Source organism: Carassius auratus, chromosome 27 (genome assembly GCF_003368295.1).
Source record: "Carassius auratus strain Wakin chromosome 27, ASM336829v1, whole genome shotgun sequence".
Classification (NCBI taxonomy): Eukaryota; Metazoa; Chordata; class Actinopteri; order Cypriniformes; family Cyprinidae; genus Carassius; species Carassius auratus.
The window spans coordinates 1,029,869-1,057,308 of record NC_039269.1 but is presented as its reverse complement, the minus strand read 5'-3'; the positions used below and the strand labels follow the sequence as shown (position 1 = coordinate 1,057,308).

The 27,440-nt window shown below is 39.7% G+C and overlaps 1 protein-coding gene across 1 annotated transcript; it reads right to left on the bottom strand.

Moving 5' to 3' along the window:
- Positions 1–610: 610 nt before the first annotated feature.
- Positions 611–26,863, bottom strand: LOC113044984 (apoptotic chromatin condensation inducer in the nucleus-like). The gene is made up of 18 exons (XM_026205041.1): positions 26,680–26,863; positions 25,303–25,368; positions 17,036–17,147; positions 15,272–15,315; positions 12,020–15,064; positions 10,105–10,248; positions 9,821–9,909; positions 7,930–7,987; positions 6,021–6,066; positions 4,416–4,564; positions 4,173–4,313; positions 3,898–4,081; positions 3,615–3,760; positions 3,402–3,509; positions 3,210–3,317; positions 2,790–3,105; positions 1,692–1,789; positions 611–1,580 (listed from the first exon to the last, which is right to left on the bottom strand). Exons 1-18 carry the CDS (start codon positions 26,815–26,817, stop codon positions 1,281–1,283), a joined length of 5,292 nt encoding a protein of 1,763 aa, XP_026060826.1. The 5' UTR covers positions 26,818–26,863; the 3' UTR covers positions 611–1,280.
- Positions 26,864–27,440: the final 577 nt, after the last annotated feature.

Sequence of the window (27,440 nt, the reverse complement as noted above, 5' to 3'; positions counted from 1 at the left end):
GTAAAAAGAATGTTTTACACAACCACTGAGAATTCTTAACCAAATTGTGTTAAAGACTTCTTATTAAGACACTAAAGAATCATATCAACTTGTGGAAAATGGGCATCCGATGACCCCTTTAAGATTGCATAATGATATGGTTGAAAATAAAATTCTTTTAAATTGCAGGCCAAAAACTAAAAGCATCACCTACTTGCTTTGATGGAAGGAATAAAACTCAGACCCTTTTATGAACCTGGACTATAAAGTGGCTGACTAAGCTTGAAAAAAGTAGGACAACTGTCAACAGAATCCATGCAATAGGTTCCAAGTGCACAGCTCAGATGATTATAAACAGCATCACAAACCTGTGACCCAGTATGACTCCATCTGATCCCCTTCTACAGGGTTCCTCAAATCTTGTCCTGGAGGGCCAATGCACTGCAGAGTTTAGCTCCAACCTTGATCAAACCCACCTACCTGTGGTATTCTAATTATCCTGAAGACGTTGATCAGCATGCTCAGGTGTTTGATTGGAGTTAGATCTAAACTCCACAGGAAAGTGGATCTCGTGGGCCAGATTTGAGGATCCCTGCCCTACTTGAACCAAGAACTTACTTTGTGTTTTCAGTTCTTAGACGTAACCTTTTTATTATTTGTACATTCAGCAATTACAGGAGTAAACAAAAAAAATGTTTAAAGAAAACAAAATGTCAGCTTTTATGCTAAAACGATAAAAAAAATTAAAAACCAAATGTGAAAAGATTAAATATGCATCCCATTCTCCATGGCAACCTGCTAACAGCAAAGGTGTGGTAAAAGGCAGACAATACGAGACAAAAAAGGTACAGGGAATGTGAGGAAAACAAGAGGCAAAGTAGTGATCAGGACTTAAATCACACCGAAGGCTTTCAGAGCATCTCTTTCTGATCCCAGCTTCACTTCTTCAGATCTGTCGACACTACACTGAAGGATAAAGTGAATGTCACCAAACCAGGAGGACGTCTTGCAGTCCGACCCATTAATACCATAAGTCCATTAACACTGTGGTGGGAAATGAACACCAGGAGTCTTAAAGCCCAGTCAAGAGACAACGAGAAGAGTCTACATGGAGACACAGCACCACTGTGGTCCCAGTGTGTGTGTGTGTGTGTGTGCGCGCACCCGTGTCTTTAAGCAGAGTGTGTGTGTGTGCATGTGTGTGTTTTTATAAAGTCTGGGTTGGTCCTCAGGAAGGTAGGCATAGAGCTGTTACAGCACATACAGGAACGGGTCACAAACCGGACAGTTCCAGACTTCCCTTAGTGTCGTCGATCTCTGAGCGGAGGGTCGCTGTGGCTTCGTGACCTCCTGCTCCCGCTTGCACTGTTTCCACCAGGCCTGCGGTATCCTTCCTTCCTTTTATCCCCCTCTCGCTCCCTTTCTCGACCTCGGTCTCGGTCTCTGTCTCGGTCTCTCTCACCTTCCCCTCCCGTGGCCCCGCCGGTCTTCATCCTCTCTCGTCGCTCCTCATCACGTTTTTTATCCTCCTCTTCCATCTCCTTCCTCCTCTTCTCTCTTTCCCTCATGCGCTCGGCACGAGCCGCAGCCCTCTGTGCCGCCTGCAATGCAAAGTGTGATGGGTAATGAGCACTGGCATAACATCATAAAAATAGAATGTTTTCCTTAACAAACATTGCTAATAAGTAACTAAAATGTGCAAAGATACCTACCAGCTCCTCAGTCAGGGGAAGCCAGTATATGCACGGAGCCGCTTTGGTTTTGCGGAAGAGGTCATCCAGCAGTTTAGCAGGTGGATCCTCTAGTTTTTCTAAAAAGACACGCACACAAAATAATAAAAAAAATATCTTTATAAAATATTGTTGACCCCGCACCACAAAACCAGTCATAAGGGTAAATATTTTTAAATTGAGATTTATACATACCGTATTTTCCGGACTATAAGTCACACTTTTTTTCATAGTTTGGCTGGTCCTGCGACTTATAGTCAGGTGCAACTTATTTATCAAAATTAATTTGACATGAACCAAGAGAAATGAACCAAGAGAAAACATTCAGCCGCGACGGTAGCTGTAGTCTACACTGAAGACAGAGCGCCCTCTCGCGGCTGTAGACAGTAATGTTTTCTCTTGGTTCTTGGTTCTAAATAAATGCAACTTATAGTCCTGTGCGACTTATGTTTTTTTTCCTCATCATGACGTATTTTTGGACTGATGCGACTTATACTCGGGTGCGATTTATAGTCCAAAAAATACGGTAATCTGAAAGCTGAATAAATAAGTATTACATCGATGTATGGGTGTTTTCTTTAGGATGGGACATTAGATTTGGCTGAGCTACAACTATTTAAAAGTTGTCCAAATCAAGTCCTTGGCAATGCATATTAATGATAAAAAATTAAGCTGACATACTTCCAGTAGGAAATTTACAAAATATCTTCATTGAACATTATCTTAAGATCTTTATTTTTTTGCTATAAAAGAAAATCAACAATTGTGACCCATACAATGCATTGTTGGCTATTGTGCTACTGCTACAAATATGCACGTACAACTAATGACTGGTTTTATGGTCCATTTATATTTAACATTTAAATAATAAAAAAAAACAAATACTATTTAAATATTTTGATAATAATAAATATTTAAATCTATGAAAACAAATTTGAGGGTTCATAAATTATTTGTAACACAAAATATATATATATATATAAAAACGTACATAGATTAACAAATAATAACATTTAAATGTCAAAAGTAAACGAACAATAGTAATAATAAACTCCTCCACACTACTTTCAGTTTTCTCACCCTTTTTATCCGTTTTCTTCTCTTTGCTCTTTCCCCGTTCTTTGCGCCGCCTTTCGCGATCTCGTGAACGCGATCTTCTGGCCCCAGCTTCCCGCTCCTCTCCAAGTTTGCTGAAGTCTCTCACTTTATCTCGGTCCCATTCCCTCTCTGCACGTGCTCTCTCCCTCCTTTCCATTTCCCTTTCTCGTTCTGCCCACTGATCACGCTCTGGAAGGAGAGGCGGGGGTATTGGACGGCCAGGCCCAGCGGCTGCCGCCCCATGAGGCTCCTCTGTTGGCTTTTCTCCAGCTGGACCCAAACCCCTGTGGAAGTCCAACTGATGGGGATGCAGCAGGGTTGAGATAAAATTAGATTCCATAAAAAATTAAATAAAAACTGAAATCTCAACATTAATCTCCTCCAATTAAATAAAATCCCTACCTCCTCTTGCATGCAGAAATCAACACTGAGGAACTTAGGGTTACTCTGGGGCCACTTAACCCCATGTAGTGCTGTACGAGTGGACATCGCCTCTTCCACACTAGAGTACTGAGGGAAAGTATAGATAGTCAGAGGGTAAGAAACAAAGACATTTGAAGAAAAAAACAAAAAACAAATCCAAAAGTTACTTACTGTGACATAACAGTGAGATTTAATCTTATCAATCCAGAAACCTTCCTCCACTACAGTCCCCGTGCGGTTCAACAGCTCCTTCAACTGCCCCAGGGTAAACGGCCTCACCTTAGACACATTACAAAACAAGTCTGTGGTCACTCAACCTGGGACAATAAATCCCTGTGCATGTAGCATCTATTTCATCAATGATTTAAGTGTGTATACACATACCAGGTTGCAGACATGGACAATGTTAGACAGCTTGCCACGAGGTGGAGAGGGCTGTTTGGCTGTGCGGACCGGGTCATCAATGGTGATACTCACACCCGACTTCTGCTGGCTAATGGAACGGCGAATGAGTGTGTCACTGGGAGTGACTTTAGGGAGGAAACAAAGCAAGAAAGGAGTGAGAGAGAGCTCACACTAACCTCAATGTCAGAACCTCTATTTAAAACTTAGCTACATTTCACACTTTTGCACAGAAAATCTAAATTTGTTCCTTTCTGTTGCTCACCCGTCTTCATATCAATGTCTCGCCCAGGGGATGATGGCTCCATCTCCATGGAAACCTGAATCGAGCCTTCAATTTTTTCCTCCTGGCTAAGTCTATCCTGCCCTTCACTTCTTTCTTCCTCATCCTCATGTTCACTTCTTTTAGATTCTTTCTGTCCATTCTCTTGGGTGTCAGAGGGCACAACCTATTAAGTTGAGGGGGAGCAATGGATTTTACCAAACACATGCAAATAATCAAACACACATCTTTGCTTCTAGTAGAGGAATAACATGCACCTGTGTTACAGTTCTTCTAATTTTCAGGTCTTGGTCGCCCCTCTCTCCTCCTTCCTCCTCCCCAGAGAGATGCATCTCCTCTGGATGCAGGTCTAACACAGCCTCCTGACCCAAGGCAGGCTTGATGTCTGGTATTAAAGACTGTAAAGAGTAAGGAATGCATTACGGTACTGTTCATCAGATGACAGAGGACGGGAATAGTGCAATCTTTCTAACTTATTTTTATTTCATATTTGATCTGACCTTCAAAGAGTCTGTGGTGATACTGATGGAGGGTTTCTTGGCAGTGACAGCTGTACTGGAGCCCCATCTCCTCTTCCTGCCAGCGATAGCACTGCTTGCAGCTTCTGCTTCCCCCTCCGAACTCACCACCCCAGGAGATTGTTTGCTGCCTAAAAGACAGACAGCATATGGAAATCTTGGAAATCTTGATTTAAAACATCATCTTTTGGATTTCAAACTTAACAGCACTGTCTTAAGACTTAAAAAAAAATTAAAAGGGCTAGTTCACCCAAAAATTCTGTCTTTAATTACTCTTAGTAACACCTTCGTTCTTCTTCAGAACACAAATTACAATTTTTTTGGTAAAATCCTATAGCTTTTTGACCCTCCATAAACTGCAACAGTCCTACCCCATTGAAGGGCTAGAAAGGTACCAAAACATAATATTTTGGAGAGTATCACCATGCACGGACGTGCTTTGATCTGAAAGTTACCATCGCATGCGCATGGTGCTGCTGACCTAGAACATGCATGTGCTGCACCTTGTTTACGTTCAGAGGAAAGCATGCACATTCGTCATGATACTCGCTCCAAAATTATTTTAGTCTCTTTGAGCACAAAATGTATTCTCGTAGCTTCATAAAATTACGGTTGAACCACTGATGTCACATGGACTATTTTAACGATGTCCTTAAGACCTTTTTGGCCTTGAACGTGGTTGTACTCTTGCGATCTATTATGGGGAGTCAGAAAGCACTCAGATTTCTTAAAAAATATCTTAATTTGTGTTCCAAAGATGAACAAAGGACTTATGGGCTAGGGTGAGTGATTAATGACGCATTTAGCTGTACATGTAAACATTTTGTATCAGATTGGCGTTTCATCCAGACAGATCCGGCATTGTGGGAGAGTGAATCTGTATATGTTCTGAAAATATGAAGTCATCAGCCCACGTCTCGCCCCAATCAAATACTTCTACGTCATGTAACAACAACAACATGAACAAACACTGAACGATTGTCTTTTTATTAACATTAGCACAGATTAATAAATGTATTATTTCATGTTGTATTCCACGCACAAGGTGTATGTGCATAGTCCAAAGTCTTCTCCGTTTATAGGGCAACTCTGTGGCAGAATTACAGCGCCACATACTGGTCTGGCATGTATACTACATCATTTTGTGTCGGTTTCATGTGGATGCAGATATTTCTTGATAACGGAGAAAAAAGAAATTGGATAGGGAAAGCTCTGGCTTTGTGTGGATGTAGCCTAATAATTTAATTCAGCATGGATGCATAAAATTGGTCAAGTTCAGTAAAAAATATTACTGTCATATTAAATTATTTCTGAAGGACCATGTGGACACTGAAGTCTGGGACCATCGCTACTGAAAATTCTGGGCTAACAAATTATTTTAAATTGTAATAATTCACAATATTATTATTACAGTTTTTATTTTGATCAAATAAATGCAGCCTTGGTTAGCATAAGATAATTCACAAACACAAAAGTAAAAGAAAATTTTTTTTTTATGTATGACATTACCCCAAATATTTTACTAGTACTGCACAGTGAATGATTTCCCAGAATTTATTACTTAAGGAGAAACAAAGAGATACTCACTGCCGAGAGAAATCCTTCGGGCAGAGAAGGTCTTTGCCGTGGTGCTCTGAAAGAGAACAAACACACCCAAGCCATGGGAAAAGTTGAGATAGTACATATGGAAAGAAAGCACAGGGTTGAGAGTGGGAAAAAATGTGTGTGCATGTATGAAGGAGATAAAACTGAATGTCAAAGAGACACCAAAATAAAGTGAGCCATCAAGGGAATAGGTAAAGAGATATGAAAGGGAATCTATTAGGAAAGACCACCTCTTCAGTCAGTGTCTACACTACACACACACCATGTGTGCGCATGTTCTTCATGTAGGTTAGAATTTGACAATTTAAAAAATCTATTTCTGCTCTGAAGGTGTGGTCTTATCCTCTCCTACACAAAAATATTTTTCTTTACAGGCTTTGCTGCAGTTATCTATCAAATTGAGTGGCCCCTCAAGTTGAAATAGAATTTGAGGCAGTTACTGTAGTGAGGAATTAACAAATAATCTTTTTACATTAGCTCTGCAGTGGCCTTATATACCAGGTAGTCTCTGCAAATATTTGCATTGTCTAGGCAAAACGTTTAAAGTAGAAAATGAAGAATGACTACTTATTTCCCGGTACCATTCACAATGTTCTTCACTGGGTTGGGAATGGCCCAATCACACGTCTGCATGTATTGTATCTAGGCAACAACTGTCCAATCAAAGAAGGCTGGGAAGTTTGGGCACAGATCTGAGAGCAGGCTGGCAGAAGAACTGTTATGTAGAACAATGTGGGTGGAGTTTGAGAGGCTCAGAGTCTCTTTTTTGAAGTCCATCGTATTGGCATTGAAAATGGAACGTGGGAGGAGTCTTTAAAAACAAACTGCTGAGAAACCTTTCAGAAGACTGAGTCACTTCACACTCACGTCAGATGTATTTGTCAAGATGTCCATGTTATTAGGGAGACTGCACAAGGTTTCTGTTTGTTCAGGTTGAATGAAGTCATTTCACTGCTTTCAAGCTGCCACAAAACAACGAAACAGATGAAGTCCATTCTCAAACTATCAGTTAGGTTTGATCATGACAGTCCAGAGAAAAATGAGAAGGCTGTAAAATCCAGCAGAGCCTGTTGTTAGATTACAGTGCAATGGATACAGAGTTCAAAATTTCCTTGGAAATTAAGAAAACACTTCAAGGTTTTTCTGCAGGACAAAGAGAGAAACTAGTCCCATTATCTTTTGAACAACTGGGATAATCACTGGAAATGTCTCTATTAAAACCAAAAAAAAGTCACATTGAACAGTCCTGAAGATGTCCATTTATTTGCTTATGGTTTCAGGTAATCTCACTTCCACCCTTGCTGCCATCTTGAGCCAAACTGACCCTCAGAAAGATGTCACACCCACATTACTCAGACTTTCATTATCAGTCCAATCAACAGGTGCTTCCAGCCAACACCATTGAGGAAACGTGGCCATTGTTGCCTGGTGTGTTGCACTGCAGAGCAGACTCAAGAGTCTATCAGGTAATGCCATGGCGCTGGGAGACAGTGGAACAGATGCTGCAGTAGAAGTAGTTGTATGCAGGTACCAATAAGGGCAATGGAAGAGGCATGAGCACCTTTACAACAAAGCAATCAAGGGGATTTAAACATCAGCCAAAGTGAGAGAGTGCCCCCTGCTGCTTCTGTCTAGGACAGCTTCAGCAAAGGTTAACACAACATCATCTGTGACCACAAAAAGGACAAACAATACATAGAGCTGCTAAATAAGCTTATGTACAAGTAAACATAATTAGTAATGCCTGCATGTACCTGTAATAACAATGCATCTTTATTGAAAAATATAGGGGGAAGGATGACCATTTATTAAAAGTTGTTCGCCTCTTTATGTGGAAGATACGTGGCGAATGGTAGAGTTGGGTCAGCCCAGAACTCCTCTGTGCTCTTACCTCCTCACTGCTCTCTGGAACCTTCTCAGGCTCCGCCATGACAGCCTCCTTCACCTCACTTTCGAGAAAGACAGGAGCAAAAAGAACGGGGAAAAAAAAAGAGATGAGAATGTAAAAATAATTAGTCACAATTTGCTATAGCCACTGTACACTTTTGGTTGATTATGCACAATGCCTGTACATTATTGGTCAAACCACATAATAAAATTATGATAATAATAATTTTCAAAAATTAAGAAAACAAAACCTATATATTTTTAGGCCATTTAGAAATTCCAGCCAGGGCATGTCTGTGGGTGGGGGGTAAAACACACACACAGATCCCTTCAGTATCCACTACATCCAAAAAAGAAAAGAAAATTAATTTAAAAAAAGAAAAAAAAAAAAAAATACACATTCCGTGCTGTATTTATAATCTTGCGAATGCAGTTTCACATTGACCTCCAAATAAAAGCTCCAGGCTAACGTTACATGTAGACTGAATGCAGTGCTCATCCCACAGAGTGGAGTGACACGCGTGGCGAAGCGTCACGGTTTCAATCTTACACTCCCTTTCAGATCGTTTACACGGACGACAAAACTAACGTTATAGCGGAATACGAGTCGTTTCAAATAAACTGAGCCCTGATACTAACATATCTCTAGCACATAAAAGACATATGACAGAACCCGCTCCGCCGCATTGTGGGATGCGAGTGCATGAGTGCAGCGCTGAACATCATCGCTCTTTCCTCCCCGTCTAGCATCATAACGCACAGCGAGATCACGCACCTATCAGCGTCTCTCTAATGAATACAAACGAATTCAATGTACACCGTTCGCCCAAAGCTAACGGGCCACCTTGAGCCCAGTGTTATTGGTCAAACGCGCAGTACAGCCATGTTTAGATGAGAGAAAGCGAGGTGCGCGAGACCTGCAGCAGGACCCCATTATCACCGGCTAAGAGTCAGCCGCAGTGATTGCCTGTTCGTAATCCACAAAAATCCAATAACGCGTTCTTAAAACGAGCTACATGCAGTTTTTGGGAGGAATTAAACAGCTAAAGACGCTTCTAATTTCTATGTTAGTAGCACAATACTAACTTTTTAAAACGATGTTTCTTCAAGCCGTGTTGTTGTGTTATTTTACATTCGAAAGTCCGGTTCGTTTTAAGTGAATCAATTTGATTTTAAAACAAGCCGATGAAAAATTGGCCGATTCATTTCGCTTTTTATTTTATCTTCAGCTTCGAGGCAAACTATACAAGATGCATACATTTTAAATAGTGTCTGTTTGGTTTCATTTGTACTATATCCATTGTGCAAAGGTTATGCATTTAATATCTGAAGCGTGGAGAACAGTCGCAGCCATATAACGTACAAAACAGGCAAACCAGCTTGCAATCAATAACACATTAGAAACCTCTATTTTGGCAATATACAGAACTGTGATGACAGCAATTACAACTGCCATGTCATTTTGCATTACCTCTCACAGCTATTTAGATTTGTTTTATTATTATTAATACGATACATGTAATTGTAGTATTTTCTCCTATCACAGTTTGAGCTAAGTAAACTATTTGTAGCATGTACAGTATTAACACTGGATCTCGGATGCTTCAATGCTGTTAGTTGTAGCATTCAGGAATCTGAAAGAGGTTTAATAAATAAAAAAACTGATTATGTTATATTGCTGTTACACTTGATCAAACTGGCCTCCTTGAAAGTACATTTCAATTAATTCCAAATTATGGGATACATTTGTTATATGTTTCCTGGGTCCAATAAAATAGACTATAAAAGGACTCAGCCAGCCAAAACTTAATTTCACATTTTACATGAAAAGCTTAAAACTGTCAATCAAATTCTTCCATCTTAACCCACATCATAATAATATAATATAGACAGACCTGGCAGTGTCTTTGTTAGTGTCATCATCTTCAATCTCTGCCTTTCTTCCCCTTGTTACCTTCTCATCTTGTAGTTCAAGGCAGGGTTTCTAAAATGTATAGAAAAAGTAGAGTATATAAAAAATTTTGTTCAGTGTCTTGCACAGACTGAACTTATTAAATACCAATTAAAGTAGGATAAGGTTAATAAATACTGTGATTAGTCAGGGTGTTAGAACCAAATTACATTTTTATAAAAAAAATAAAAATAAAAATGTAATGCATGTTTTTGGCTGCTTGCTTACTTTGGTTTGGATTACTTCCTCTTTGCCCGTGTCTTTTCCCTCCTGCCTTGTGAAGACTCGTTTTTTGCATTGGGCTGTAGGAGGCTTTTCAGCCACAACTTTTTCTGTGGCCTGAGATGAAGACTCTTTCTGTACTTCTTTAGACTGAAGAAGATCGAAGTTATGCTTATAAATTTGGCTATGTAAAAGACAGATGTATTCTGCATGCATAACAGTATGCTATTCAAGAAAAAACGGAATTATAAACAATAAGTGAATTTGTATCAACCCAAAAGCCTTTTTCAACTCTTTATTTAACATAAAATAGACATGCTTATTATGCAAGTCTATGGGGCAACATGCCCCAAAATGGCCTCAAAGAGTGGATATTTGTTTGTATTCTTTGTGATAATAGAAGCTGCAACATTCCTTTTAATGTATAACCCCCAGTTCAAGTACTTTAGTATAGAATTAACTCTGATTTTGAAGTTTATCTTCTTGCAAAGTTAATAAATTTGAACATTTGATGTAGGGCTGCACCATTTATTGAATGTGATTGTCATGTGCATCTTGCAAGTAAAGCCGATACTATGATTAGTAGTAAATCTCCACCACGTGCTTTCAGATGGAGCAGCATTTACTATACAGAGCCATAGTTCATGGACAAGGTTTGCAAAAATGCATTTATAATAGCAGACGATTTAATCGCACATTTATGAAATAAAATAAATCATTCTGCGATTATGAAAGCTGTTTGTGTAGCTTGTCAATAAAGTACGGCTTTGTGTAGTAAATGCTGCTCCATCTGAATGCACGTGAAAATACCACATTACCGGTGTGTTGATTAGCACTGCATTATTATATACTTTATTATAATAAAGATTTTAATAAGACAAACTCAGATAAATCATATATTGTCATAGTTTTTTTGCTTATTAGCCCCGTTGAATTAATGAAAGCAGTTAAATCTTCTGTTTATTCAACAACCTCTATATAGGCATTTCCTGGTTTCCTGATTTGGGGTTTCAACATGAGAGCGCCCTCTGGGTCTCCAAACTCAGTTCTGGAGGGCCAGTGTCTTGCAGAGTTTAGCTCCAACTTGCCTCAACACACCTGCCTGGAGTTTTCTAGCATGCCTAGTAAGACCTTGATTAGTTGGTTTAGGTGTGTTTAACTAGGCTTGGAGCTAAACTCTGTAGGATACTGGCCCTCTAGAACCGAGTTTGGAGACCTCTGCCTTAGGCTACATCGATAAGAAGCCAGAGCTTCCCTATCCAATCTTTTTTTTCCCCCGTTGTCTCAAGAAATATCTGTGTTCACACGAAACAATATAGTATACATGCCAGACCAGTATGTGGTAATGTAATACAGAAATCCATTAAAAATGGAGAAAAAGACTTGCCATAAACATTGTGCGCGGTATACAAACGAACATGAAACAATACATTTATTAATCTTGTGTTAATGTTAGTTGATCAAAAGGCAATAGTTCTGTGTTTGTTCATTTGTTTGTTGCGGTTACGTGACGTAGAAGTGTCTGACTGGGGCAAGACGTGGGGTGATGATATCATCATTTCACAAAATATACCGATTGGCTGTACACACGAAAACGCAAGGGTTTCATTTTCAGATTTATCCACTCTGGTCCCCAGTTTCAACACCAGATCTGTCTGGATGAAATGCCAATCCGATACAAAATTTGTGTGTATACAGCTAAATGCATCTCTGTGTGAATGGGGCCTTAGTTTATGCCCTGTATGCAGGCTCTCTAATCTCTCTTATCTTCTTCTGCCACTTATATTACCACTGAAGTTATTTTTAAGGATCATGTAATTACAGATGAATTCTAACACTAGATTAAAATGACCATGAGCAATGACTCTAAAGTTTAAAGAGAGCAAGAGAGAGTTGAAAAAACGATAAGAAACTCACTCACCTTCCTATCACCTGAAGAGCAATTAATTTTCTCCTCCTCCGATGATGATGACGATGAACTGGAGGACCGTGAGGAGGAGGATGAAGACCCAGAATCCGAGTTTGATGAGGAGGACTCACTGGAGGATGATGATTTTCTTCTTTTCTTCTCCACCTGCTTCTTTTCCCTCTCTCTTCCTCTTTTCTTCTCATCTGAAAGAGGTTTCTCCTCATCCTTCTCTCTTCTGAGTGGCTTTTGTTTAGTATCTTTGCTTGCCTCACTATTCTCTGATGTCTCCATCTTTTCCTCTTGTTGTGCATGTTGTTTGGCAGGCACCTCAGGGGTCTTGTTCTCAAGCTCATTGGAGGCTGAAGCAAGGACTGATGTTTGATGAGCCTGGGAGGCATCTTTTCCCTCAGGCTTAGATGCTAATGGAACTGAGGGGGTTTGTGGCATGGGGCTGTCTGAGAAAGTACGAGGTCTCTTCAGCACAGAAGTCGGAGATGAAGTTAGAGAAGTTGTCACAGGAGCATCTCTGAGAAAGCGGGACTTCTTTGAAGACGATTGGGGGGATAGTGGTGTTGCAAGTGTGGGTGACTTTCGTGGGACAGGCTCTGTATATTGAGCATCTTTGCCAGCGCTCTGAAATTCACCAGTCTCACTCTCGTCTGGCTTCTCCATTGGACTCTTCTGAGAAGCAGGTTCGGCCGCTAGATAGGAGAGACCACTGATATCACGACCACGCTTCCACGGAGGAAGACAGCTTTCTCTTTCTTTCTCATGTTCTTCCTCTTTTTCAATGTTCAAAGCCTTTTCTTTTTCCTCCTGCACTCTTTTTTGCTCCAAATGTCTTTCCCTTTCCTCCAAGGCTCTCTGCTGCTCTTCTTTTAAACCCCTCTCCTGCTCCTCTTTCTCTTTTTCCAAAGTTTGCTCTCGTTCCTCCTCTGCTTTCCTCTGTGCTTCTCTCTCACGCTCAAGAACTTGTTCTTTCTGCAACTGTTCCTCTTCCAAAGCTTTCTCTTTCTCAAGCCTTTCTTGCTCTTGCCTCTTGCGTTTCAGAGCAGCTTCTCTTTCATGTCTTTCTTTTTCAGCCTTCTCTTTCTCCAGCCTTTGCTGTTCTTTTGCCCTTTCCATTTCTTGTCTCTCTTTCTCCAATGCAGCTTCTCTTTCCAGTCTCTCTCTCTCAAAAGCTTGTTCTCTTTCTAGCCTTTCTTTCTCCTGCCTCTCCCTCTCTAGAACTTGTTCTTTTTCTTGCCTCTCTTGTTCTTGTCTTTTCTTCTCAAGCTGCTCTTTCTCCAATCTCTCCCTCTCTAGAGCTTGTTCTCGTTCTTGTCTTTCTTTCTCAAGCCGCTCTTTCTCCAATCTCTCCCTCTCTAGAGCTTGTTTTTGTTCTTGTCTTTCCTTCTCAAGCCGCTCTTTTTCCAATCTCTCCCTCTCTAGAGCTTGTTCTCGTTCTTGTCTTTCCTTCTCAAGCCGCTCTTTCTCCAATCTCTCCCTCTCTAGAGCTTGTTCTCGTTCTTGTCTTTCCTTCTCAAGCCGCTCTTTCTCCAATCTCTCCCTCTCTAGAGCTTGTTCTCGTTCTTGTCTTTCCTTCTCAAGCCGCTCTTTCTCCAATCTCTCCCTCTCTAGAGCTTGTTCTCGTTCTTGTCTTTCCTTCTCAAGCCTCTCTCTCTCCAACCTTTCTCTCTCTAGTGCTTGTTCTCGTTCTAGTCGTTCTTTCTCAAGCCGCTCTCTCTCCAACCTTTCCCTCTCTAGAGCTCGTTCTCGTTCTTTTCTTTCTTTCTCGAGTCTCTCTCTCTCAAGTCTTTCCCTTTCTAAGGCTTTTTCTCGTTCTTGTCTTTCTTTTTCAAGTCTCTCTCTCTCCAATCTTTCCCGCTCTAAAGCTTCCTGCCTCTCTCTTTCCAGTCTCTCCTTTTCTTGCATCTCACGTTCCAGAGCTTGTTTTCTCTCAAGTTGTTCTCTTTCCAATGCTTGTTCTCTTTCAAGCTTCTCCCTCTCTTCCCTCTCCCGCTTTAAGGCCTTTTCTTTCTCTTCCCTTTCTCGCTGTAAAGCTCTCTCCCGTTTTAGAGCTTCTTCTCTTTCCTGTCTTTCCTGTTGCAAAACCCGTGCTCGCTCTTCTTCCAATGCCTTCTCCTTTCCCTCTCTCTCCTTTTCTAGGGCTTTCTGTCTCTCTTGATCTCTTTGCCTTTCCCTCTTTTTGTTTTCTTGCTCCCATAAAAGATGGCCACCCTCATTCTGCTTCATACCATCACTCGCTTCCACTGCCGCGGTTCTAACGACACTAACCGCTTGGTTGGAGATAACTGAACTGGGGTATGACAAAACTGATGCCGCATTAGCTGTGTGGGTAATTGCAGACACAACTCCCTCATGGTGGCTTCTCTGTCCATCCATTCCCTCCCTATCATGCTTTCCTGCACCAGAGAAAGCTCCCTCAGATGCCATCTTTCGTGCCAGTAAGGTCAGTGGGCCTGGTCTGCGTTCTGTGGAATCACCTGCTGGTTCAGGGCTACTGCTACGACTGTCACTACTGGAACTACCAGAGCTCGAAGAGCTAGACATACGCTGCCTAGATGGGGGCTCTCCGGGACTAGGCGGGCTCTGTTTAGGGGTGTCTGGGAGTGGAAAAGAGAGTTCAGGAGGAGGGGATGGGGGAGGAGTGGGCTGTCTGAGCTGCTGTGATAGTAAAGGTATGTGTTGAGGGGGCGGCTGCTGCTGTTGCTGCGAGCCACCAGATCTTTCCCTCACCAGCTGGCTTTTTGGAGGCTGTGCTCGACGACTCCGTTGAGCACTGGCATTCCACTCCTCCTCCTCTTCATCATTGTCATCCCCGCCTTCACTGTCATCATCACTGTCAGCCGCTACATGGCTTGATGTTGGTCCTCTTTCACGAACAACCTGCACCGACAAAGAGGCTATTGCGCCAGGCTGGGCAGGTGCAGAGGGGGACGGCTGCCCAGGCGTTTCTTTTTCTCTGAGCCCTTCACTCTCACTCACATTCACCCCAAATCCCCCAGCCACTGCTGTTCCTCCTTTGTGTTGGTCAACTAAGGAGGGAGCAACACCCTGGTGGAAATATACGTGTTGGACACAGAAGGTTATGTTCATGCCCCAAATAGTTTTTTGATCAGAAGTAAACAATCAGGAGAATGCAAAAAGTATCTAGATAAATGACATTTAGCCTTACCTTGCATTACTAAAAATAAAATACTCATTTTGTGGTCCAACCCAGGACAAACACTGTAGAAGCAGAAGATTGATATTATTTCTAACCTGGTTAGGGGCGTTAGCCTCTGTGTGGTCTTCATGGTCTGTTCCTTAAAAATAAACAAATAGAATATATAAACAATGACAACAGTGTGTGTGTGTATATATATATATATATATATATATATATATATATATATATATATATATATATGACGGCGCTAAGAACACCAGCGCCAGAGCAAACATTGCTCACACTCCCTCTCTTGTTTACTGTCATTCTGTCTGATTCAGATAGAAGTCGGTCTAATAATCCAACAGAATGGTTAAAAAAGGAATTAATGTATTAAGTAATATAACGATTGCTTATATATTATTAGTAATAGAATGGCAAGCATTATAATACTTTCTTGTTTGCCGTGAGCATTCAGCAAATTACGTTACGCGTTTATATTATAACTTAAATCTGTGAATGACTAATGAACATTTAATTTCACAAATCCAGCTGTGAGATCGTGTGAAGTGTGCATATGATCTGCATGATCGCGTACTTTGTCATGTAGAAGTATGTTTATTTTACACATTTTTTAATCCATTGGAAAATTATTTCAAATTTCTTATATATTAATACTAATTATAATAATACAAAATTATGTTGGCTTTATATCGACCCCCCCTGCTTTCCAAGATATCGGCATTGGCTGTCAAAAAAAGCCCACCATTGGTCGACCACTAATATAATTTCATTTAAAAGAATTGATATATATATATGAACAAAAGTGCTATAATATTTGGTTTGCAAACACTTTAAACAAATAAGGTACTTTACAGCAGTATTCATTTTACATAGTAGCAGTTAAAATATTTCTTGTAAATCTTAACTTATAACATTAATGTAATTTAATTAAATATAAAACAAGCTATGTCACAGCCAAGACATTAACATTTTCGTATAAAAATTTTTTAGTTTGTTATAGAAAAACATATAGTTATGCTCAGTGTCCAGCAGAGATGTTGCGGGGAACAACACTGGATGTGCGAGTAGAGACTCATATGTGCGGGATGCGGGAAAATAATTAGCTCACACTAGGCAATCTTAACCACTAAAGCCTGGTTCATTTGACTAGTGTGATCAGAAACTTCCTATTTACCATTTATTAAGTCGTGATTACGAGCTCGTTGCATTCTTTTTTTTTTTAAATAACAGTGGACAGTGGTTTGTTAATGCTGATGCTTAGCCTAAATAATCTGATCGGGAGCATTGTAATGTGTGTGTGTGTGTGTGTGTATATACACACACACACACACACACACACTACATTTTACATAAATTATTGGGTAATACAACTTCATTTTTTAAAAAGTGAATGTTTAACTAAAATTTCCTTTTTTATATAAACATGAAAGTAAATTGATGCAGATTTACATTATACCACATGACATCAGGAGTTCAATGCTTTTGTTAATACACGTATTTTAAAATGATAGAAGATACATCACAAAGTATATTCATCATAATCTAACAAAACACTCAATGCTCAAAATCCCTTTGTATAACAACTATGTACTGCAACTGTAAGAAGAATCAACAGAGGGCTAGCTGGCTCATCAAAACAGATTTTTTTTTAACAACAATTTTTATTTGTCAAACATTGTCATCTCTATGTTATGGCTAGAGATACAAAGAGTGCACATTAACCAAAAAAATACATGTGTATAGGGTACTTGTAAATTATCAGTGTTTCCATACTTCACCTTTACTACTATTTACATAAGGATGCAGCATCTTTGCTGGTTAACAACATTTCAAACATTCAGCATGATACTCACCATCAGTTTCAGCTGCTTCTCGTGCTTCCTTCTCCAAACGCTGCCTCAGAAGCTCTTGCTGTTTGGCCAAGTACTGTTTAATGAAGCTGTTCTGACTCATTTCCTCCCCAATCTAAATAAACACACATGTAATCCAAAATGGCACAGTTGTTTTAGAGCAGTTATGCCATCCAAACAAGAACACACTAGGGCTGTGCGATATGATATATATTGAATGGACGAGATACATTTTCATTATTTGTATGACTGCAGTCTTTACACGCCACCACAGGGCATGATGAAGTGGAGACAGAACCGGGTGGGACAAAACAAGGAGCTTGTTCCTAAAAGAGGGACTACATCTGTAGCATAGACATGCGTTTTTAAGCACTGCAGTTTTAAACAATGGATTTTAACCTGTTGAAACACAAACAACAGAGCTAACTTATACGCGTGCGCCATCACGGTTTCTGTGTCAGAGGAGCGCACATTTTGTTGCCGCTTTATTGGCTTTGAACGATTACATAAATGCACCTGAATGTTTACAGATATGAACTAGTCAAATTTAGACTTATAAAGACCTTTAAGACCACCTGATATGAAATTTAAGACCAAACCTATTTTACATATGTATATTGTTATACACTCACCTAAAGGATTATTAGGAACTAGAGCTGAAACAACGAATCGATTTAATCGATTAAAATCGATTATTAAAATAGTTGTCAACTAATTTAGTAATCGATTCGTCGCTAAATAAATTTTATTTGCCATAAGCGGCTCATTTCGTGCATATTTCAAATCTGCGGTGACCAAAGTGTGGCAGTAATGAGCCACCGGAGGTTTTACTCAGCCAGTACAGCAGGTGAAGTAGCGAATAGCCAATAGCTGGCCTCGTTTTATGTCACGTGCTTCCCGAACAGCGTCTCTGCAGCATTCAGCGGGAAGTGGGAGTACTTTACTTTGAGCCTTCAAAATGAAGAGTAACCTGTAAACTCTGCACTACTGAACTGTTTAAGGGGCCGTTCACATCATAGACAGTAAAAGAAATGGACACAGCGACCCCATTGGAACTCAATTGAGACAAATGAAGCCCAGTTTTAGCGTTTTTTAGCACTTCCGTTTCTGACGCGCAGACTCAAACGAAGCTTGACGACGTCAGCAACCTGTCTGACAGATGTAAATCTTCTAGTAGCTGTGTGTGCAAACTGCCATCGTTAATCTTGCAGAGACGGCGAGCTTGAGCGGGGAGTTCTTTGTCGTAAGTGAGCAGGAGTAAGTATTCTGATTAATTATTTTGTATAGTATTTTAAAATGTAACGCCAGTACGCCATATTAAGTTAATTGCCTGCGAGCTTCTCCACCTGTCTGTACGGCAATGCGACAGAGAGCCGAGTGGTTATGACGCAATCGTTAGCCTATTTTTTACAAAAACTGTTTATACGGGGCCATAATGTAACATAGAAGGTAATGGAGCCCTTTATACATTGTCGTGTATCTTTAGAAATAAATAATGGACAAACAGAGTCTTTAAACGCCTCAGATGTAAAGTTATTCGCTGTCAAAGTGACGCCAAAATGAATGGGAGTCAATGGGAATGCTAACGCAAGTGAAGTTCTGCTAAAAGATGGCAGCCCCCATCCGACTTCAACTTCCGGTCGAGTTCCTTGCCCCTTGGTTCACATATCGTGTCTTTTGCGTGCTCAAGTTAGTTATTTCCTATGTAGGCGCGCAGTATGCACTCTCATAATGGAAGCGACGCGGTCGCGACACGCACGCGGTGCGATGCGCCCGTTTTTCCAGGCGCGTCCACACCGCATCCATTTATCCTTTGCTGAAATTTCCGGGTCTTCATGGAGAGGGCACGTCATGGAGAGAGCACGTCATGGTTGCTTAGCAAAGGCAGACGCCTCAGGGGCGCTTCTGCCCGAGCGCTTTGGAAAGAAGGAGAAAGCGGCGCGACTAGCGTTTTCCACGCGTTTTTAGGTGCGATATGTGAACGGCCCCTAAGAATTTTATTTGTGCAGATTCTCCAGTACAAGGTTGTTTGCAAATGTTTAGTCGTAAAAGCTGATAACATTGCTTTTTAACAGTTAACATTTAAAGCTTTACAAACATGTTATGTGATCAGTTTGTCGTTTACCAGTTCATATTTCAGACTTGCAGCCTAATTATGACTGAATGAGAGAGGTAAATGTTTGAGTATATTTAAAATGCACTTCTTTTCTAAGTATTCACTGCTCTTTTTCACACAGCAGGTTTTTTGTGTGTGTCCCAATTTTTTTTTTTCTGGACAACCTTCTGATGGATTTTACTTTAAATTGTGAGTTCCATTCAGGTTTCATGCCATTGGCACTTTTTTTTCGAAGGATTGTTTACAATTTCACAGCATAAGCTATAAAGCTTTTTCCCAGTAAATAATAAAATACAATGCACTGCAATTTTATTCTGTTTTATCCTTATACTTCGTGAAAATATGTTCTCAAAGATTCCTTAAGCTTTGTTTGGGATGTTAAACTACTTTAGGAGCTCTAAGGACTGCCATGGTGAAAACAATATTTGAAATCTCCTTGTGAATTTTGCTAGAGTATGGGTCAGTGTTTTGATTGCAGAAGAGTTCGACAAAGGATTACTAACATAATAAAACAACTCCAGGTATATTTTTGATGAGGATATGACAATGCAAAATGGTTAAAATCTCTTAAAAATCTATGCTGAATGATAAAGACCCTTTATTAATAATTTACTTGGGGAAAAAATGGAAAAAACTAAAATATAAGTACATAAACCGATTAATCGATTAATCGTAAAAATAATAGACAGATTAATCGATTATCAAAATAATCGTTAGTTGCAGCCCTATTAGGAACACCATACTAATACTGTGTTTGACCCCCTTTCACCTTCAGAACTGCCTTAATTCTATGTGGCATTGATTCAACAAGGTGCTGAAAGCATTCTTTAGAAATGTTGGTCCACAGTGATAGGAAAGCATTTTGCAGTTGATGGAGATTTGTGGGATGCACATCCAGGGCATGAAGCTCCCGTTCCACCACAACCCAAAGATGCTCTATTGGGTTGAGATCTGGTGACTGTGGGGGCCATTTTAGTACAGTGAACTCATTGTCATGTTCAAGAAACCAATTTGAAATGATTCGAGCTTTGTGACATGGTGCTTTATCCTGCTGGAAGTAGCCATCAGAGGATGGGTACATGGTGGTCATAAAAGGATGTAGATGGTCAGAATACATCTACGCAAACCCGCGCTCGCTCGTCCTCGTATGGATCGGATAATTTTTCGGATCAGCAAAAAAAAAAAAAAAAAAAAGAAAAAAAAGCCCAAGACAAATAAACATACGTTTTGTCTTTTTTTTTTATTAACATTAAATTATTAAATTAAAATATATGAAATCAACAAAGTGCACATGGCATAATATCTTCTTTCTAACATAATAGCCGGACTTCTCATCTTCCAGTCTGCTGTGATGAAGTGAGCAGTTATCGTCACATAGCTCTAGGGCTGCAACTAACGATTATTTTGATAATCGATGAATCTGTCGATTATTTTTACGATTAATCGATTAATCGGATTATGTACTTATATTTTAGTTTTTTCCATTTTTTCCCCAAGTAAATTATTAATAAAGGGTCTTTATCATTCAGCATAGATTTTTAAGAGATTTTAACCATTTTGCATTGTCATATCCTCATCAAAAATATACCTGGAGTTGTTTTATTATGTTAGTAATCCTTTGTCTAACTCTTCTGCAATCAAAACACTGACCCATACTCTAGCAAAATTCACAAGGAGATTTCAAATATTGTTTTCACCATGGCAGTCCTTAGAGCTCCTAAAGTAGTTTAACATCCCAAACAAAGCTTAAGGAATCTTTGAGAACATATTTTCACGAAGTATAAGGATAAAACAGAATAAAATTGCAGTGCATTGTATTTTATTATTTACTGGGAAAAAGCTTTATAGCTTATGCTGTGAAATTGTAAACAATCCTTCGAAAAAAAGTGCCAATGACATGAAACCTGAATGGAACTCACAATTTAAAGTAAAATCCATCAGAAGGTTGTCCAGAAAAAAAAAAAAATTGGGACACACACAAAAAACCTGCTGTGTGAAAAAGAGCAGTGAATACTTAGAAAAGAAGTGCATTTTAAATATACTCAAACATTTACCTCTCTCATTCAGTCATAATTAGGCTGCAAGTCTGAATTATGAACTGGTAAACGACAAACCGATCACATAACATGTTTGTAAAGCTTTAAATGTTAACTGTTAAAAAGCAATGTTATCAGCTTTTACGACTAAACTTTTGCAAACAACCTTGTACTGGAGAATCTGCACAAATACAATTCTTAGGGGCCGTTCACATATCGCACCTAAAAACGCGTTGAAAACGCTAGTCGCGCCGCTTTCTCCTTCTTTCCAAAGCGCTCGGGCAGAAGCGCCCCTGGGGCGTCTGCCTTTGCTAAGCAACCATGACGTGCTCTCTCCATGACGTGCCCTCTCCATGAAGACCCGGAAATTTCAGCAAAGGATAAATGGATGCGGTGTGGACGCGCCTGGAAAAACGGGCGCATCGCACCGCGTGCGTGTCGCGACCGCGTCGCTTCCATTATGAGAGTGCATACTGCGCGCCTACATAGGAAATAACGAACTTGAGCACGCAAAAGACACGATATGTGAACGGCCCCTTAAACAGTTCAGTAGTGCAGAGTTTACAGGTTACTCTTCATTTTGAAGGCTCAAAGTAAAGTACTCCCACTTCCCGCTGAATGCTGCAGAGACGCTGTTCGGGAAGCACGTGACATAAAACGAGGCCAGCTATTGGCTATTCGCTACTTCACCTGCTGTACTGGCTGAGTAAAACCTCCGGTGGCTCATTACTGCCACACTTTGGTCACTGCAGATTTGAAATATGCACGAAATGAGCTGCTTATGGCAAATAAAATTTATTTAGCGACGAATCGATTACTAAATTAGTTGACAACTATTTTAATAATCGATTTTAATCGATTAAATCGATTCGTTGTTTCAGCTCTACATAGCTCTCCGTCCCCCTGGACGTCCACCCGTCTGTCGTGAGCACAACAGAGAATGCTAGGGATAGTTTATCCACAATTTTTTTTCTTCTCCTGTTCATAAAGATCTGCCACAATCTTTTCACTCTAACCCCTTTCCTTCATCATTATATCTGACAGGGAAGCCAAAATACGCGGGGCATTCAAGCTCCTCCATTCCTCTGCTCGCCATGACCACTGAGTGTGGACTGAACATGCGCAACTTTTTTTTTTTTTTCATAAATCAATCCGCGGGTCAAGTTTGTGCCGAACCAAAGATATTGATCTGAATGATCAATATGTGATCCGTTGCACCACTACTATAGTGTCATTTGAAAACATTGCAGTTACGTTTTATAATACAACAACGAGCACCACGAAACCATTTAAAGAAGCGCATTCAGTGGTCTCCTCGACGAGAAACAGTCAACAAAGGTGATCTCCAACGTATGGCACGCTCTCTTCATTTTATCAAATGATCATAATCACATCTATTCATTTTACAGTCCTGCTACTAGCATTTTATTCAGACTAAAACCCCTTTAATTTGGATGAGAAAGCTTTTTTACCAAGTGGCTTTTGCACATAATACCGCAGCAGACGCATTTTGCAGCATTAATTGATTGTTAATTTAAACGACGATCAATCATGGAAATTATTGAATATTGGCATCCCTAAATACAAATGAGTTGGATGGAAAAATGGTTATTGTCTGTATCAAACCATTCTTCCGAACAAATGTCATTCACCGTTCTGGGGCAGCTCCAGGACAGCTGTCTCTCCGAGCATGGTGCTGTCTGTGAGCGGGGCCGAGTAACGTAGCCCTCAATCACGCTAAAGTGTTTGTAAGAGCTGACAACTTCTCCACCCCATTTACAGAGTGAAATTCTCTGACTCACTTTATCTCCCAGGGCAGTTGTTGAATCTTCCAAAAGTTTTGTCTTGGGGTGCTTCACATGCAGTGGCAGCAGCAGCACTTTCCACCGCGCCAATAACACAGGGCTGCCCGCCGACGTGCCTGACTTTAAATCGGCGCTACAAAACACGGATATCGGCCGATGCCGATATATTAAAAAATTACAAATATCGGCCGAGCGATATATCGGTCGACCTCTGGTATGCATCATATTTCAAGTCAAATTCTTACAGTTGATCAATAGATTCGATTTACACCAAGGCTCCATACCAAACAAATTAAATAATTTACATTGCACAACTACTACTGCAATAAATGATGTTATGAGATTCAGGTTTTAAATAAAATTTTGAATATATAAATAAGACATGTTGGGGAGAAAATACATACATATAAACATACAAAAGGTGGCAGGAAGTCACTTAATGAGTGAGTCGTTGAGTCATTCAATTAACTGATTCATTCAAAATGCTGAATCATTCAGTAACAAAACACTGCTGCACGCTTTGAGATTAGAAAAAAAAAGAAAGTTGTGACACTTGCCAAGAATGGTAACACATACTCGGAATTGGTGCTCTGCATTTAACCCATCCAAGTGCACACACAGTAGTAAGAAGTGAACACACTCCTGGAGCAGTGGGCAGCTAAATATCCACCGCCCGGGGAGCAACTAGGGGTTCAGTGCCTTGCTCAAAGGCACTTTAGCCATGGGTATTGAGGGTGGAAAGGGGGCTGTTCATTCACTCCCTACCACCTACAACTCCTGCCAGCACCACTCGAACCACAGACCTTCGGGTAACTAGTCCATGTCTCTAACCATTAGGCTACAGCTGTTCCATTACGCAACACTCCTGCTGTGATCTTTCTTTGGAACTTGGAACTATTTTAGTTGGTGAAACGGAACAAAACAGTCAATATTGTGTCTAAAATGGAAGTATCTTGACTACATGAATCCTTAACTACTTGTTTAACTAAAATCAAATTATCATTTGCAATTGTGAGAATATTCATCAATTAGCTAGTAGGGCTGGGTATCGATTCAGATGTTCCAGATTGATTCGATTTCGATTCACAAGCTCTCAAATCGATTCATTTTCGATTCTCGATTCGTTTTTCTATTAGAGCTGTAATCGGGCCTTAAAAGTAAAGCCCGACAGGACACGAGCCCGACAGGTTTCGGCCCGAGCCCGACAAGTACATTTTGATTGACAGCATTTTAAAAGCCTGAACCCGATTACGGCCGACATTATTCAAATGTACGCACGCATGCAGCTCTTTTGCCTTTTGTCAAGAATTAGTCATTTATCATTTATACATGTTTTAACATAATTTATACATGACTAAAGTAATAAGCCACTTGGAAGTTTCAACAAAGAAATAAAATAAGTCCTCTGTAACATTGTAACATCAAAGAACTCTATAAATAGTCCTAGGTATAGGCTCATTTAGCATATAAATAGGCCAACGCACCAATAAAAACAGGTCTTTCTTAAAAAATTTTATTAAGATAAATACTAAATTAAGATGGGTATTTGGCAAAGAAATTAATTAAGATAAAGGCTCTGCCAGATTTGCTTAGCCATAGCAGCTGACATAATTAAAGAATAATTCCAACATTAGCTTATATAGCCTACTCTGTCTACATTATGCATTTAAGACTCAATTAATATTTAATTATTATTTGAAAAACATTTACTCACCAAGATTAGGTAAGGACTACGTGTATTTGTGGAGGAAAATGATTGAAGTACAAGTCCCGCGGGCCGCACGCACATTACGTCATCAATACAAACCAACCTGATTTATAATATTATAGCCTAAATATTATGATATCTAATCGATTAGATTTATTGAAATAATATTCATTGTAATGGGACGGAAAATACTTAAGACCCATTGAATCTGAATTTAAGACATTTTAAGGACCTGTGGAAACCCTACACACTTATATACGTCATAACCCGTCTTTTGCATGTATCATCATAAACACAGTGATTTAGGTATTAAAAGAGAGTAAACAGCTGAAAAAGAAAAAGCATATGCAACAGTATATTGGATCCAGACTTCTTAACGTCAAAGCTGTCCAATATTCATCCTATCTGCCATTCACATTAATCAAACAACAGAGAAAAAAATCTCTCACTGGTCTTGACTAAATAACTTTTGTAACTTCAATAAGAACATGTTACCGTGATGTAAAATATTCATATTGTGATATAAGATTTTGGTCATATCGCCCACCCCTAGAACACACAGTAACACACTTATTCCTACTGTAAAACATCACAGCTCGGCTCACCCGGGAGTTAGGTTGCAGGCCAATGTGTTGAGTGGAGGTTTTCTGAAGGTTCTCCAACATAAGAGCCTGTTGCACATGCAAAACAACAGAAACACATACTTCATTATCTACACCAAATACTTAAACATACTTTGCAGAGAATGTAAGTGAAATACCTGGAACTGGACAGCAGACAGTGTTGATTATACTACTTAATTTAACAGATGTTGTAAGAATGAATAGGCATACATATGTGACCATGTACCACAAAACTAATCATAAGGATTTTTTTTTTATTGAGATTTATACATAATAAGTAATATCCAAAAATACTTGATGTATGGTTTGTTAGGATATGACAATATTTGGCTGAGAAACAAATATTTGAATATCTTGAATCTTATAGTGCAAAACAATCAATATTGAGAAAATTGCCTTTAAAGTTGTCCAAATGAAGTTATTTGCAACGCATATTACTAATCAAAAAATTAAGTTTTGATAAATTTACGGTAGGAAATTTACAAAATATCTTCATGGAACATGATCTAATGAATAACCAAAAGATTTTTGCCATAAAAAAACGATACTTTTCACCCATGCATCGTATTGTTGGCTTTTGATACAAATATACACGTGCTACCTATGACTGGTTTTGCGGTCCAGGGTCAAATATAAAAAGGTATGAATATTATTCATTGATTATTTAATTATCATAATTAAACATACATATGGATTTACTCCTAGTTTCATTATATACAAAATATCATTCATTATATACAAGTGCACTAAATGAGAACCTAATCAAGACAGTGATAGACAGAGATTTGTTTACATCCGTTCAGTAACAGAAAATTCAGCTCAAACTTCAAAGCAGATGCGGCACATCAATCACTCAAATCCTCCCATCGCCGCAAAGCAACCGCGCTGCAACTTCAGTGTTTATTTCATCAAAAGAACATGACATTCAAGGGATAAGAGGTGTTTAATCTTTCAAAAACTTTCCTTTTTAGAGACTTTTAGTATGCGCGTCCCCGATTCATAACCCCCACTCCACTAACACGTTATCCACTAACAAAGCGCGAGCCCTCCAACAACTTAAAAAACCCTCTCAGTTGCCATCCATCCAGAGACTTGTAAACACAACCTCTCGAACCCTCCACGACGTCTGCGCTCTCCCAAAACTCACATGCATGGAAAATAAAAGGCGCTTTTGCACGCCACACACCCACTTAACTTACACACAAACAGGCAACAACAGGGGACATGATGACACACTACACACTGGATGAGCACCCCAGCTAGTGCGAGCTAGCAGCTAGCGAGAGACCACCGACGCTCGGCCTCCTAATCACGGTCCTCGGACTCTGCGGAGCCGAGAAACCTGCAACTCCCACTCACCCCTTTGAGCCTCTTGATGAGAGCATTCTTCTGTCCGCTTTTCGGAAGCCCTCTCTCTTCCAATGCCGCCTTCAAATCCGCTACCCGGAGCGAATGGAGCGGCCTCCCGTCCAGCGTAACGTCTTCGAGGTCCGCCATCTTGATTCCCTTCGCTCGTTCTGTAGCTCGCGAAGACCGCAACGCCTTCGTCACCGACGTCAGCGCGCTTCCGGAAAAGGCGGAGTGGAAGGACAGAGAGTTAATCAATGGTTATTTTATATATATATATATATATATATATATATATATATATATATATATATATATATATATATATATATATATATATATATATATATATATATATATATATATATATATATATGTAGGTGCTGGTCATATAATTAGAATGTCATCAAAAAGTTGATTTAGTTAACTTATTCCATTCAAAAATTTAAACTTGTATTATAATTCATTACACACAGATATATTTCAAATGTTTATTTCTTTTAATTTTGATGATTATAACTGACAACTAAGGAAAATCCTAAATTCAGTATCTCAGAAACTTTTAATATTTCTTAAGACCAATACAAAGAAATTATTTTTTTTAAATCTTGGCCAACTGAAAAGTATGAACATGAAAAGTATGAGCATGTACAGCACTCAGTTGGGGATCCTTTCACCTGAATTACTGCAGCAATGCAGTGTGGCATGGAGTCGATCAGTCTGTGGCACTGCTCAGGTGTTATGAGAGCCCAGGTTGCTCTGATAGTAACCTT